The following is a 17,077-nucleotide window of genomic DNA, read 5'->3' as shown; positions in this document are numbered from 1 at the left end:
ATTGTTTTTTGTACTGTCCACGTTTTCTTTTTAGACTACTGGTGATGCAGTGTCAGTCCAGGTGTCACACGCGATTGACATAAACAACTCAAGGGCACTCTGAAACAAATATAGAAATGTGACACATTCGCATAGACGGCAGCTACGTTGAACACTTCTTCAGTTCCCGACAGGACACTGGAGGCCTGTGTGACAGGACATTTATTGGGAGTGTAGACTATGCGCAACTTGAATCTTACCTGTTTGGTAAATAACCATTTGAAAGCCATGCAGAGGTGGGCGGGATTTTACCGTGACTGACCGGAATCTTACGAATCAAGGGCATGAAATCCTTAAATTTTGCCCCTCTTCTCCAATCAGCGCGCTGCCTCGAGACTAGCTGGCGGTTAGCGTCCTCCGAGCCCGTGAGCAGCAGAGAGGGCCGGCGAGAGGGCTGGCGAGAGGGCGTGAGTTCTTTGGAGGACTATAGCATCACCAGCTCCGCTCTAGCTTCTACAAGGTTTGTACCAGAGCAGTGTTGTGTGTTATCTGTGCAGGACAGAAGTACGAGCACCTGCGGTACGAGGCTGGTGTTTAATTACTACGCAGGCGCAGCCCAATTACTTCACTGCAGTGTTGACGGTTTCGTAAGGAGGACACGTGTGCGCGATGCGACGGGTGGCTTTCTCTGGCTCCCTTCTTGTTGTCACCATCCCTAGTCTCTTTCACCATCGTCTACTCTGTACCTGCCGGTTTGCTGAGGGTGACCGGTAAAAGTCACGAGTGGTTAGGGGTAAGAGAAGAAGGTTCACCAACATTTTTAGTTGGATGCCAGATCATATGTACTCCTAGCCGGCAAGTTTCAGATTATTTATGTGTGACATTACCATTGTTTAGTTGTGACATTCCATGCTTTATGTGGTTCGCTATCTGCAAAACTTAACTGTGATTAAAACCATGCAAAATAACTTGGTAAATTTAGACATCCGCATTTGCCCCACTTGGCACTTACTATATCAAGCTTTGGGCGTGGGTGCAATTTTTTCTGTTCAAATGTACTTGCACAGAGGTAGCGTGTAGCGCTGCTCACTGGTGGCAAGATGCCATTGCATTTGAAGTTACCTGCCTCTGCTGCAGATAGTAGGAACCACACCCAGGGCTTTAAGTAGGCCTGGTCTGGGCACCAGCAGTTATTTTCAGGAGACCTCTAAACGGGTCTCTATCGGGCTCTAGTCTGTTTTCTTTTTATTTTTCTTGCACCAAACTTATTTTGCTTTAGCTGGAATTGCCAGGCTAGATCCTGAGGCCACTGACCTTTGTGCATGCTGTAGATCCTTTCATACCGATTTTTATCATATGATGCGGGACTGTGGGGAAGTATCACATTTTAGGACAGAAAGTCCTCTCTTTAATTAATTTCTTTTCAGCCACCTATCCCACAGTCGTTCTGTGCAAAGCTTTGTTTGTTGGGTAAGTTACCTCGAACTAAGGATAATAAAAAAAACTTGTAATTTGATACATTTAGCACCTTATTTTTGGTAAGCGTGGGTTGCGAGCCTCCAAACCCACACCTAGTTCTTCACAGGTCTTTAAAAGACCATTTGCTTGTTAATATTCAGTCCTCCAGGAAGATGCTTTTTAACAATCTGAGTTTAAAGTTAAGGAAGTGAAAAGATTGGAGCTAAAGGCAGCCAGTGTGCGACAAACTGAGCTGGGAGGGGTGACCACAACTGAGGGACGCTTCTCCCCGCCTTCACAAGACACCGGATGAGCACATACAGCTTTATGTAAAGGCATTGAACTGCACTGTACTACACTGCGCTGTACTGCACTGCGCTCCACTGCACTATATTGCACTACACTAGCTGCACTACACTGCACTACACTACAATGTGCTGTACTGCACTACGCTGGCTGCGTTGTTTCACTGCACTGTGCTTCACTGCACTATATTGCACTACACTAGCTGCACTACACTGTGCTCCACTGCACTACACTACACAGTGCTGCACTACACTGTGCTGCAATAGACTACAGTGCGCTGCACTACACTGTGCTACACCTTAGAGAAGTCACCCAATAATTTATTGATTTCAGCTGGTGCACCAAACATATTATGCACAATACGTCTAAAGAGAACACAAAATGGTAGCAAAGAGCAGATCAAACCTACTCACAGGCCAAATAGGGCTTAGTGTCTTAAGTTTTTTTTTTTAAATGAAAGACCCGTGAGGTACAGTACTGAAGTGTCATGCACAAAATGACGTCATGCAAAAATACTGCCAAAATATCAACGCAGTAAGTATCTCTAGGAAAATATAGGCTTCCCTCTGTAAACTCCACATATATACACACACAGTGTGACACTATATATGTATACATATCTTTGAGGGGCTGGGTTGTGACTTGAGAATAGTATTTTAGTCTAACGATATTTCTGTCTTCAATATGCTGACATTAAACCCTCAAACAGGGGGAACGCTTGGGGAACACACACCGCGCAAACATAACTATAGCTTGTCCATCAACACAGAAACAGCGCGTCGTAGGAAATTACCATTTTGAAGTGATTTCCCGTCAATTTTTTGCTGTATCTGTTTTGCTGGACTTTGAACTCTGTACACTTTATCCCTGCTAAACAAGAGTAACAAGCATTGTCATAGCCAATAGGTCTCGCCTTTGGGACCTTATAAGTATTTAGTTATGCAGCACAAAATCCTTGGTGCAACATAATCAACTGTTGCATGGCTAAAAAGTTATAAGGTCCCAAAGGCGAGACCTATTGGCTATGCCAATGCTTGTTAGTAGTGATAACATCACTACATAGAGTTAGTGAGTTGCAGGTATTAACTTTACAGGAACCCTACTTCCAAATACATACTGACAGAATCGTCATGAGAACAGAGCCACACTTCATGCCATAGGTGGTTTCACAATCCCACATAAACCAGTCCATAAAAATAACAAATTTCTTCCAGAATCCAAAAACACAGGCAGAAAGAGCATTTCACACTCATAACGCTAGAAGGACAGTCATGTACTATATTGAAGGAATACAGAAAAACATAGCAACTCTTTGTATCTTTCGCAAATAGTTTCTTGGGAAGACAAGTAACCAAGAACATGATTTCACAATGTATTGCACAAGCCATACAGCTGTGCCACAAGCCAGCAGAACAGACTTTGCTAACAGCTCCACAAGCTCACTCAGCAAGAAAGAAAGGAACAACTATCGCTTTTCTAGCAAATATTCCAATTCAAGACATCTGTATGGCTGTAACATGGTCTTCAATGCAGACGTTGAAAAAAGCACTACTACGTGGACATCCAAATGAATAAGAAAGCGCAAGTGGGACGAAAACTCTTGCAGCATCTATTTACAAACCAACGCTCCTCTTCCACCCAGCTGCCACAAAACGAACAAACTGCTACAAAATCTATGCACAGCATGTGAATCCAGAAAAGATTCATGCTGCAAAGCGTAAAGTTTCTTACCTATCGGCGTAGTTTTGCAGCTTGAAGAATTTTCTGGATTCACTAGCGAACCCACCTTCCTCCACCAAGGAAGATGAGATGAAGAAAAATAAATAAAGAAAAACAATCTGCATCAAACTGGAAGTTATCTCCCCCCCTCGCCAAAAAAGGATCCAAAGGTGGTGACCAAAGGTGGGCGCTTCAGGAAGAAGCGCGTCCATGTCATAGAGGGACACCAAATGGTAGTATGTCGATGCCCACCAGCAATAAAAACAACCCAAACAAAAATCTGGACCCAACCACTAGGTGACGAAATAATGCACAGCAAGGGAATACAGAAAATTCTTCAAGCTGCAAAACTACACCGACAGGTAAGAAACTTTACCTTACCTCCATCGCTTATCACCATCCTCAGTCACAGAATATATTGCCTAGGTGATACTATAAATGTTCCTCCAGAGGAAACAATTCTAGAGGCAGAGTTAGGGGCGGTTTCTCTAAACCATCTGCCACTGCCACAAAACCTTGACTTACCTGCGATTCCCGCCATCATAGGACACCTATGTCAGGAAGACTTCAACAGTTCTTTCCTGCATGGTGGATTATCGTCTCCTACCAGTGGGTGTTCGATATTATCCAACATGGTTATTGCCTGGAGCTCACCTCAGCACCTCTTAACATTCCACTTTGCACCACAGACTTTCTACAGACCATCAGCAGCTACTCAAAGAGAAAATAAAAGTTGAACTACTAAAGAGCGTATTAAAACCTGTGCCTTTACACCAACAAGACGGAGGGGTCTACTCACTTTATTTCCTTGTTCCGAAAAAGGACGGGTATCTTAAGGTCGATCCTGAATTTCAATCCACTAAATAGGTGCATTCTTTCTGAGCACTTCCACATGGTCACTCTGCAAGATGTAATTCCACTACTGCAATAATCCGGCTAAATGGCTGCATTAGACCTGAAGTCTGCCTACTTTTACATTACAAGTCACCCTGCACATCGACAGTACCTCAGATTTGTACTAAATGGAAAGCCCTTTTAGTTCAGAGTACTTCCATTCAGGGTCACTACAGCTTTCAGGGTGTTTACCAAACGTCTAGCAGTAGTAGCATCTCATTTACGCATGCAAAACATACACATTTTACCTAGTCTAGACGACTGACTCATCAAAAGCACAAATTATCAGACCTGCTTTTAACACACTCAAACTGCCATAAACTTACTTCACTGACTAGGTTTCACAGTTTATGCACTCAAGTTCCACCTTCAACCTCTTCAAATGCAACCTTACCTCAAAGCCATCGTCAACTCGCAGGCAGGGATAGCTTACCCAACTGTGGCAAGGATCAATCCCTCCAGATACTTATTCCCCAGTTTCAGCCTTTCAGCAGATAGCGGTAAGAACAATCATGCACCTCCTAGGCACCATGACATCATGTATTGCCTTAGCACCTCATGCCAGACTCAATATGCACCCATTGCAGGAATGCCTAGCGTATCAATGGACTCAAACCGACGGTCAAACTGTAAGATCTAGTGTTGCTCATCTGTCAAGCTTGCCACTCTCTGCAGGGGTAGAATACCAACAATCTTCAAAAAGGACAGCCATCCTGGAACTAGTTCCGCAGAGAACCATAAACAATGGACGCATTACTCACAGGTTTGGTAGCGCACTCACAGAAGTTTACTATACAGGGTCACTGGGCACCCGTTCAAACTCCTCTCCATATCGGTCACCTCGAGCTGCTAGCTGTTCACCTAGTGCTGAAAGCATTCCTTCCTAAGCTCATCAGCAAGGTGATTCTAATCAAAACAGACAACATGATTACCATGTATTATCTGCAAAAACAGGGGGGCACCGGATCACTTAACTATCCCTCCTAGCCCAGAGCATTTGAAGGTGAGCTCTCTGCCACATTTATCTCTTAGCGGAATACCTACTGGGATTAAACGACAACATTGCAGATCTCCCAAGCAGGAGGTGCCAACAAGTACAAAAGTGGAAGCTGAATCCACAAGTAGTCTTCCCTTTCTTCCAACAGTTGGACCATCCACACATAGACCTCTTCGCGGCAGCAGAAAACACCAAACGTCCTAACTTCGCCTCCAGGTTCCCACACCTACAGTCCATGGCAACACTCTGTGGATGAGTTGGTCAGGGATATTTGCTTCTGCTTTTCTACCTATCCCACTGCTTCTGTTTGTCATTTCCAAACTTTTGGCAGACATCTCTAACCCTCATCCTAGTAGCTCCCACATGGGCTAGACAATCATGGTTCACCCTACTTACTTGAACTCTCAGTAGTTCACACCAAGTGCTTCCCACTTGAAGGATTTTCTAATCCAACACTAGGGAGCTGTAAGGCTTCCAAACCAAAGAGCTCTCAATCTTGTGTTCTGGCTCCTGCGGTCTTGGAATTTGGATATTTAAATCTACCTCAAAAGTATATGGATATTCTTAAAGAAGCAAGAAGACCCACTACTAGAGCCAGTTATGTGGCAAAGTGGACATGTTTTGTTCACTATTGCAATTCAAAACACATTGTCCTCTTAACAGCGAATGCTCAAGATATTGTCTGATACATACTCCACTTATATACCTCTGGGTTAGCTTTCACTTCCATAATGCTACACCTAGAGGCAGTCGCAGCATATCTGCAGAATAGCCAACACACCTCTATGTTCAGATTTCCTGTATTTTAAAGCTTTTTTGGAGGATCTCAAGAGTTATTCCCCCCCCTAGAGTACTTCCAACCCCTACTTGGAATCTCAACAGTTAATGGGTCCCACATTTGAGCCGCTACACTCGCGCCCTCTCCAGTTTCTATCCTGGAAAGTGATATTTCTCATTGCAATCACTTCACTCAGATGTGTCAGTGCGTTTCAGGCATTAACTCTAAAAGAACCTTTTTTCCAACTCCATAAAGACAAGGTGGTACTACGTACCAACCTTAAATTCCTCCCAAAAGGGGTCTCACAGTTCGACTTAAATCAATCTGTTGAGTTACCAGTATTCTTTCTCCTACTTGATTCGGTTTCAGAGAGCGCTTTACACACACTGAATGTAAAAAAAGCTCTTATGTCTTATATTGACAGGACCCAGTAATTTAGGAAAATAACTTTTTGTTGCATTCTTAAAACCACATATAAAGGAAGAACCATTTATAAATCAAGTATTTCATGTTGGATTGTGAAATGTATCCAAACTTGTTATGCTAAAGCCAAACAAACTCCACCTTTCTCTCCGAAAGGTTACTCTACTCACAAAAAGGGAGCTTCCATGGCATTTTTAGGGTATATGCTCATGGCTGACACCTGCAAGGAAGCTACATGAGCCTCACAACACGCAATTCCAAAACATTACTGTATATGTTGAAACCTCTTTTTATTATGGGTTCATCAAGTAGTAAATAAACCAATACACCACAGATAGACATGCGCTCGGTTAGCAAGCTATATTTGAAAATCTCATTAACGATTACACTCCCCACTTCCCATGCAACTCTCCACTGCTCCACCACGGGAAAGCCCCTTTATAAACTGACCATCTGAGCATTGACTGTGAGGAGGGCAACACAGGGGCTGCCTCTGTAGACATTCCCCCACTCCACACCTTTTCCTATTTCCTAGGCAACCCAAGGCTTACAAAGATTACTTTCTCGGCCAACATGCAACAATCCATGTCCCTTTTCCAGTACTTCAGCAGTGGTGTGGACACGGCTCCCCGTAAACGTGATCTGTTTAGTTTGTCAATTGCAATGCCCAGTGTCCATCAGACCTGCTGCAATCGGTTCAAGTCTGTAGCATCCCATTCATTGAGAAGACACTATTTGGTGAAGATCGGCACCAGAATACCACATACTTTATTTAGACATTCCATCACATGCTCCAGAAGTTCTGAACCCCAGGACACTCCCAAAGCATGTGAAAAATGGTCTCTTCCTGGCCACAGTTCATATGACAGCTAGGGTCATACCTTCTGCCCATTTTGAACATTGTTTTGTATGAGAGGTAAGATTTATGGAGTACCTTGAGCTACACTAGCCGGAACACCGATCTAATGGCCATCTCCCTGGGGTAGACCTGGGCCTCCGACCACTCAACTGTTAGCTCTCCCAGGTCACGGACCCAGTGGTTATGCAAAAAGAGAAGGATGTCTGGTGAGTTATTAATAAGTTCCTTGTACGTAAGGGAGATTACCCTATGGCTCATGTGTTCGTTAAGTAGCCTATACTCCAGGGGTAACGATTCAAGTAGGTCAGCCCCTCAGGGGATTACTGCCTGGAGAGTGTGGTGCTACTTGAGATAATACAAGGTTTCTGTGGCTGCCAGTTCGTAGTCTTTTTGCAGATCTAAGAACGGGCCCAAACATTGCCCACTTTAGAAAGACCAATCAAGTCCTATTTGTCAAAACCGAATTGAGTTCCCAGAGTGCCAAACTACTCGGTGTCCCACAATGGTGTGGTCCGGGCGATCTTGTCTTTCCAGCCCAGCGATCTGAGTGCTGTATGCCAGATCTGGACTTGGAGGCTGTTGACCCCTAGGAGGAGCATGCACCTTGGGTTAGTGTAGAGGGCTCTGAGGCATCTCTCCTGGGCTTATAGCAATGCGCACTCAAAAAGAGAAAATCTCCAGTCTCTGAAGATGAGAGAACCCTCAAAGTTGAAAAGGAGAGGAAACGACTCGAGGCCGAGATAGTGGCGCTCCTCCAGAAAAAGAAAGTTTGACGCATCACTAAAAGACGTCCGGATTCACAAAGCAGCACTCACCGAACCGGACAATATCGACACCAAAGAAGCGGCAGACGCCAAAGGGGAAGAAGAGGAGATCCTCGAATCACCACCAACCCCCGAACCTCGCAAGGAAGATCTGGAGGAAGATATAGATGCTCCTGAAGAGGAGGAAGCCTCTGAAAATTTAGAGGACACCTTGTACGACCTAAACACCGAAAGTCCTGAGGAGGAGATCTGCTGTTATCCATCGAAGGCATCACCGTCACTAGTTAAGAGGGCAGCAGACACTTTCGGGTCCCCCTCAAAGAGGAAAAAGTAGACGCATGTTTCCTTCTAGAAACACTAGCCCCAGCAAACAAAAGGACACAACACTTACCTTTGTCACCAAGAACCTAGACCAGGGCAATCAGTCTTTAAGGAACCATCCTCAAGCATGGGGTAACTCCAAGGGTCAAGAAAAAGTACAAAGCCTCATCCAAGGACCCTAAATATATTCAGGGGAACACGGTGCCTGACTCCATCATCGTCACCACAGGCAGGAGAAGAGCTAACGCATTCTCTAACACAGGGCCTCCACCAGAAAAAGAAAGCAAAAGAATGGATATGGTAGGGAAACAAATTGAGAAGGAGGCAGCTACGCAGTGGCACATCGAAAACTCTAATGGCCTATTGAACAGATACGGCCACCAGCAGTGGGACGACGTAAAGGAGCTAATTAACAAGCTCCCCGAAGAAGACAAGAAAAGAGCAAAATCCATTGTCCAAGAGGGCAGGAACATCTGCACTAGATGTAGCAAACACTGGCAGCAGACAAATGTACACTGGCACAATCCTCAGAAGAGATACCTGGCTCAGAATTTCAGGGTTCAAACAAGAGGTTTAAACCTCCATCATCAACAGGCCCTTCACAGGGGAGGCACTGTTTGGAAAGGAGATGGACAAATCCCTCCAACAAATCAAAAAGGATAATCAGACTGCAAGAGCAATGGGAGCCCAGCAGCAAAGGGGTACCTTCAAAAGTTGTGGCTTCAACAACAGAAAGCCCACAGGAAAAGGTACATTTGGCCAAGGACTGCAAATGTCACATCAGCAACAAGACCACGGTAATGGAAAACAAACTAGCCAACAAACCGGATACCAAGGTTGGCAGCAACAGCCGAATCGGCCCTTTCGAGGAAGAGGCAGGGGCAGAGGCCAACCATCTATAGGAAGAGGAAGTGGCTCAAATTGACGGAGAAGAACCCACACAAAACACCAGTGGGGGGAAGAATATCCTAATTTTTACAACACTGGCAAAACATCACAACAGACAGTTGGATTTTAAATCAAGTAAAATAGGGCTCACACAAACCATCTGCAAACCCACTAAAGAAAAGAAAATTCCTAAAGTCGGAACTCCTACAGTTACATTCGGAGATAAAGGACCTACTCCAAAAACAAGCAATAGAATTGGTACTAAGACGAGCACTTCAAAGGAAACTCCTCACCATATTTCCTAGTGCCCAAACAGGACCTAGCACCAAGGCCAATACTGGACCTAAGGTTCATAAACCAGTTCATTTTAACACATTTCAAAATGTCTACTCTCGAAGAGGTAATCCCTCAAATTCAAAAAGGAAATTACATGGCAATAATAGACCTCAAGAGGCCTACTTACACATCCCAATGAACAAAAAACACAAAGTACCTACGGTTCCTACACAAGGGGACACACTATCAGTTCAAAGCATTCCATTTCTGAATAAAGTCGGCACCACGCGTCTTCGCCAAGTGCCTAGCCGCAGTTGCGGCACACCTGAGAAAGGAGGGAATACACGTCTACCCCCTACCTGGACAACTGCCTCATAAAGGCAAACCCAAAACAAAGATGCCTCAGTCACATTCAGACAACTATCCACATGTTACAAGTACTAGGGTTTTCAATAAACCACAAGAAATCATCCTCAAAACCAGAAAGAGAAAAGACTTTCCTAGAGGCAAGACTGAACTCAAAGAACCTGCAGGTGTACCAGACTTAAAAGGGGATACAAGCAATTACACAAGAAACCTCCCTATAGCACAAGGGTCAATCTCTGACCGTGAGGAGAGTTATTAAAGTTATGGGCATGATGGCATCCTGCATCCCACTCATACCTCATGCTCAACTACATATGTGCCCATTCCAGGAATGGCTAGACAACAACTGGTCTCAAGCCACAGGGAGTTGGGAGGATCTAGTGGTTGTTACACACGAGCTGCAAGCATAGATACAATGGTGGGCATCCAACAACATAAAACAAGGCAGACCTTTCAGGAACCCAACTCTTTCTGTGATAATCACTACAGACGCATCCCTCAACAGACGCACTGCAAACAACTGAAAGTACGTGGTCAGTGGAACGAACAGGATTTGATCAAACACATTGGCTACTTGGAAGTGAAAAAAGTTTTCCTAGCACTGAAAACGTTCCACAAACACATTCAAGGAAGAACTGTCTTGATTCAAACAGACAACACTACCTCAACAAACAAGGAGGTACGATATCATTGACACTAAGCAAACTAGCACAGGAAATCTGGCAATGAGCAGTATCTCAAGCAATCAATCTGCAAACAGTTCATCTACCGGGAATATACAGCACTACAGCAGATCACCTGAGCAGACAACTGCTCCCACGAATGGGAGTTGAAACACAAAACAGTACAATACATTTTCAATCTCTGGGGAACACCAGTGATAGACATTTTTGCAACAATAGAGCACAAGAAATGCCAGTTCTTCGCCTCAAAGTTTCCTCACCACCTTTCAAAAGGGAATGCTGGTCGCTCAACTTGTCAGGGACATTTGCATACACTTTTCCACCAATAACCCTAATACAAAAAGTACTGAAAAGGGCAAGACAACCAGGAGCAAACCTAATTCTCATTGCCCCACAATGTCCAAGACAGACATGGTACTCAAGTCTGCTAGAACTGTCCAGGGGACAGATGAGCAAAATGGACAAAGACCTATTGACAATGCAACAGGACCAAATCTTTCAGCCAGAACCAACAACACTACCTCTAGCGGCTTGGCGCCTGAATGCATACAGTTTGACCACCTCAACCTGCCTCAACGAATTATGGAAATTCTAAAAGAGGCAAGGAAACAAACGACAAGAAAATGCTATGCCGCACAATGGAAGCGATACACCACCTGGTGCGCAGGTAACCATCAAATGAACTGTAGAAACAAGTTATCATGTACCTGATTCATCTACTAGACAGTCATGTAAACTACTCTAGCATAAAGGTGCACCTCGCTGCCATTGTAGCATACACCAGAGGAAAAACATGCAAAAGCTTCTTCACAAGACCGTTCATAAAACGATTTTTCAAAGGATCTAAAATAATTGCTCCTCCTATAACAGAGCCATTGCTGATGTGGAGCCTAATCACAGTGCTCAGACAACTGATGGGAAAACCTTTTGAGCCCATGCATAAAGCAGAACTCAAACACATTGCTTTGAAGACAGTATTTATCATTGCTGTTACATTCTTACAGAGAGTAAGTGAGTTACAAGCATTAACTATACAGGAATCATACATGCAAATTCACATGGACAAGGTTATTTTAACTACAAAGTTGAATAGAAAATGTGTTATCGCTGTGCACTCTTTTCTCCAAATTTCACCTTCTTTTTTCTGATTAGTTTAAAGTTGTACTACTCCGTCAATAGCGCTGGCTCTGTCAACGCTATGAAACGTACAATGTCAAGAATGTCAGATTTGAAAGTCCAATCCTTGGCTGGTAGGTGCACTTTAACGTTGAAACGTGATAGTTTCTCCTCCAATGTTGTAGGTGTCTTGCTGGTCTCACAGAAAACACTTTAATCCCAATTTAATATTTCTTTTTTCATTTTGATTTGATTTGATTTGATTTTTCTATTTGTATAGCGCGCGAATGCCCGAGGGCGTCTTGGCGCTGAGAAATCCCAATAGCTCATTGAAGGTGTATGGTTAGAGATGTTTAGCGAAAAGCCATGTTTTAACTTCCTTTCTGAAGGATTTCAGGGATGGACTGTTTTTTATGTCTATCGGTAGTTGATTCAATGTTTTTGCCGTCTGTACCAGAAAACTTCTACCGCCCCAATTGGTCCTTCTGAATCTGGGTACCTTTATGAGTTTCATTTGACTGGATCTAAGATGTCTGTTTGGCTCATATAGTTGCAGGTGTGTTTTTAGGAATTTTGATCCGGTCATTTGATCATTGCATTCTCCATTACATAGACTGTATTATTCAATGCAATCACTCATCACGCCCAATGAATTTCGGGTCAAGGGTGACCCTTCATCATGGATCTCTGGAAACAAAATAAAACAAGAGCCAGTTCAGTCCTGACTGACTAAGCATAATACACCTCTGCGATTTAAAAAGTAAATTTCTCTAAGAGGTTGTTACTAAACTCGACACTTATAACTGTGAAGGTGAAACATTGCTGTGAGTTCACACATGCTTTAAAATTATAAACCAGTCATGCCGTCGCATGCAGAACGTTTTGTTCATGCAAACCGAGGAAAGCTGTGAATTCCAACCTGCCGAAAAATTCTAAACCTGTCATGCCGTCGCGTACGAGATATTTGTGCACAGTGTTCGTACAAATAAGGGAAAACGTGCTCTGTGATTCAAAATAACAGACTTTAAATGTAATCTAAATACAAGTGTAAACATAATCATAGACGATAGAAACATCTGCTCTCTCAGCCTTCACTGTTTGCAAAGTATTTTATAACTAATTCTGAACCGTAGCCTCAAAGTTATGTGAAGCTTTTAGTATGGTATGCTCATTCTTTATGTTGAAAAGTGATCCGCTTTCTATGGTGAATACGCGCCAGAGCTTCGAAGTGAGACGAATCCCTGTTCAAAGTTAACGTCAAAAGGAAGTGCTGACGTGCTTAATATTCAAGAAGTTACTGCCTCCTTAAAGTGAAAGACACCTTTTAAAGTGATGTCAATGACACTATGGAGTATAATAAAGTTGCTCAATGTAATTTACGAAAGGAACATCAGTGTGTCGGTGTGTTCGAGGCATGTGGGCTGCTGAATTCATATCTGTGCATAGATCGCCGCCTAGTGTTGGGTCCGGATGATTGCACATTGTTGTCCTGGAAGAGTCTTCGAAGTATCACGAGATAGGTGGCTCCTCCCCTGGACTACAGTGCGCATGGGCATCCTCTCCATCCTCAGATTGTTTTGTTCCGCCATTGGGTTCGGATGTACTTTCTTGACTCTAGTTCGGAAACTTTGTATTGACTATTTCCTAAGGCCAAAAGGCCTTCTAAGCGTCGGTATTGTCTCGTTCGGTGCCTGTTTCTTTCCAGTTCCTTGAACCGGACGTCGAAAGCTGTTTCTCGACTTCGACACCAGGCCCAGACTACAACGACGATGGACCGGAGCCCGTTTAAACGATGCCCCGTCTGTAATTCCAAATACCCCCACATAGATGTGCACCCAGTGTGCAATAAATGTTTGTCCCCCGAGCACGACGAGGCCAGCTGTATGGCCTGCTCGAAGTTCCACTCCAAAAAGACGCTTAAACTTCGGCGCGCAGCGTGGCAGTCGGCGCAACAGTCAACATCTTCGAGGCCGGTGACGAGGAAGGCGTCTAAGATGAAGAAGATGGAGACGAAGAGGTTCCCGAAGAACGGTCGAAACTGGCGTCTGAGCATGACTCCAACTTTGAGATGGACGAGCAAGGCGAAGAATACGTCCACGAAGAAGACATTGTCGAGGTAGGGGACGACGAAGGGGCCATCGGAGCCGTCGATGACGACTCCAGCGATGAGCCGGGCCCAACCGCAGTAGCGGGCCTACTACTGACATTACGCTCCCTTCGGCTCAGGTCAAGGCATCGCCGAAAGGCCTTAGCCAAGATCTTTCTACCCGTTCTGTAGCCCCGCGTCCAAGCCAGGCTAAGAACACATCTAAAGAGCCATCGGTCGATTCCTTAAAATCGAAACCGAAACCATCGGAGCAGAAATCAAAACCGAAACTACTCAAAATGGTGGTCGGGTCGACGTCAAAGACTATCGACGACCCTTCGGCGCCGAAAGTGCCTGTCGCCTCCAAGACTGGAGCGTCGAAGCTGAGCTCAACCAGCAAACACGTCACCTCAACGCCGTCGGCGTAGATGCCGACGTTGACGCACAAACATGGCGACAGGGCCAAAGGCCTCCAGGAGAAGAAAGCCGTCGAGCCGAAACTCTCTGGACTCAAGCCGCTGCTCAGCAAGCACCTCGAGCCGAAGGCCAAGGCTGACCCAAAGCAGCAAGTCTCGTCGACGGCCAAGCCTGCAGATGCTCCACGCCGGGAGCTTGGGTCGACGCCATCAAGCAAGCGTCCTCCTCCAGTGATGAAGCAGACTGAGTCGACTACCTCATCAAGCTCCAAGACCGTCGGGGCCCCGATTAAGTTCGGTCTTCCGCCAACGGCTCGAGCGAAGCAGCTCGACCTCCATAAAGGCGCCGAAACTTCCAAGACATCGTCGACACCTTCCAAGCCCGCCACAGAAGGGCTGGTTTTCCACGAACCTACTTACGACAACCAGTCGAAACTTTTTATCGATGCGGAATCAGGCAGGCTCACTGTCCACAAGCGGAAGATCGCGCCTGAACGGCCCTTGGAGAGTTACAAAATTCCTCTCAAAAGGAACAAGCATTTACAATGCAATGGTTTCGCCTTTGGAAAAGTTAGAGCTATTGGCATTGCTCATGACATTTCTTCTTTTTTTTTTTTTCCTTATAAATAAATGGCATTGTTATTTACATTGCCAACAGCTCTCACAGTCCACACAGCTCTCACAGTCCACACAGCTCTCACAGTCCACACAGCTCTCACAGCACACACAACTCACAGCACACACAACTCACAGCCCACACAGCTCTCACAGCCCACACAGCTCTCACAGCACACACAGCTCTCACAGCACACACAGCTCTCACAGCACACACAGCTCTCACAGCACACACAGCTCTCACACTGGACCCTGAATGTATAGCGTAAATCGAGGCAAGGAACTCTCCACCGCAGAGTGTACACGAGTAACACCGATCCACGTGCACCCTCTCACTGAGGCACAGGAGAACTCGAAGCCCAGACGTCGGCTCGAATCTTAGCGCCCTTTGTGGCATGTCTCTGGTGGGCAGAAGTGGCTCATGCTACAAAAATGGGCAAGAATCGGCTGAACATGCTGCAGGTGGTGAGTCAGGAGGAGGTGAGTGGCTCTGGCAAAGCAACACGCTGCTGGTTGTAGAGGGCAGTCAGAAGCTAGAAACGTGTGCATTCTGGGATGTGTAGTCCTGATTCACTTCAATTCGACCAACACGTCTGAAACTAATGATTGTATGAAGGAAATCCCAGAACTTACAAAGCTGTGTCCCTTTGACTTGCAGTCAACGGGGAATCATTTGATACAAAGTTAGGATATACCCGTCCAATATGGTATTGTATGTACATATCTGGGTCGATCTATTCCTATTGGGAATGCCCATTGGCCACGTGCAACTAGACACATGGGGCCAGCAGAACCCCAGACAACGAGGCCTAAGGGACAAAACCTACACACTTAAAAATACAGGAGTCTGACGAAAATAAAGCGATGATGGCTAGTCAAGACTTACGTGACAAATGGAACCGGAGAGGAACATAAAACTATTAAGAAAAAATTCTGCTCAAGGGCACACATTGGAAGTTAAAGTGCACCCTCCTAAATCCCAAATCATGTGTAATAAACCAGCGAAATATAGACATTGAAAAAGTAAACAAATCGCGTAGGTTACGGTGACTACTAGAAATAAGTACTGGCAAGCTCCAGGTGAATGCGCTACTGGCATAAATAAAATGGAGCAATTGAATTATAGTGAGGGAATCAAAGAGGTGGCGGCAAAGTAAGGCCCACTATACAGTCACGTGGTAAGAAAGAGTACCGATCGGTCACCCTCATTTTTCGGACGTGTTCCCTAAACCCATGCTCAATGAATATCCCCGACACCCGGGCTTCCCGCCCCTCCCGTGCCTCCAATACTCACTGCAGGGGGCGGTCCGGTGCCCTGCGTCCCCAGCCGAGCACGATACTGTAACTCAATAGATTTCTCCTGCGCAAAAGCTGCTTGCGCAGCTTTTTTGCAGCCGAAACCTAAAAAAGTAATGGTTGAAAAGTAAGCAGTGGAAGAATAGAAGCCAGAAATATCAGGCTACAGTCACCAGCATTATTGCTTATGGCCCAGGGTAAAGTTGCCATACAAACTGCTACATAGTGTGGAGCTTACTGATCCCGGTTATTGTTATGATCAGAAGCCCCGTTTATGAATTTGTGAGGCGTAGTATTCTATTTCACAGGTATTTGCCCCACCTTTTATAAAGGTGCCTTAACTCTTGCCACGTCCCCCTTAGAGACCACTCACCATTGTCATCCTACTCAAAGCAGTTAATATAACACATATATTTAAAACGTTGACCCTTATCAGCTGCGATATGGTGGGCTGCTAAATTCAGATTTTACAACACTTTGTCCTGCTTTCAAAACAGGAAAAATGCATATACGTACCACCAGGGTAGGCTGCCTGTAATCTAGAGGCCACGAAGGAACACACATTTTACACTATATTGGTCAGACGGAGATTTCGGTTTCAGGAAGCTGCCAAGCGACTTTCTTGACCAAAATTACAGAGATGTGAGAAGCAATTTAAAGTCCAGATGATATGCACTTCTCGATATATGTGAAGATAAAATGTAATCACCAAAATGCATCTGTCAACGTATACAATGGAAATACTGACCGCTGCTTGATGATTTCAACTATACTAAAAATACCGAACAACTCAATGAACAGCACTATAATCACCGGAAAACCTGCCACAAAGGCGAG

General features: G+C 44.9%; 2 protein-coding genes across 2 annotated transcripts in view; both read left to right on the top strand.

The window, feature by feature from the left end:
• The window catches only part of LOC147703038 (uncharacterized), a 44,244-nt gene extending 35,733 nt beyond the window's left edge, over nt 1-8,511 (top strand). The window contains exon 2 of the mRNA XM_086928404.1: nt 8,222-8,511. Within this exon, the coding sequence (XP_086784530.1) occupies nt 8,222-8,511 (290 nt within the window). The remainder of the gene's footprint in view (nt 1-8,221) is intronic.
• The window catches only part of CREBRF (CREB3 regulatory factor), a 422,767-nt gene that overhangs the window by 338,860 nt on the left and 66,830 nt on the right, over nt 1-17,077 (top strand). The window lies entirely within an intron of this gene.

The sequence above is a fragment of the Lissotriton vulgaris genome, chromosome 7 (genome assembly GCF_964263255.1).
Source record: "Lissotriton vulgaris chromosome 7, aLisVul1.2, whole genome shotgun sequence".
Taxonomy (NCBI): domain Eukaryota; kingdom Metazoa; phylum Chordata; class Amphibia; order Caudata; family Salamandridae; genus Lissotriton; species Lissotriton vulgaris.
This window is presented reverse-complemented; position numbering and strand designations above follow the sequence as displayed.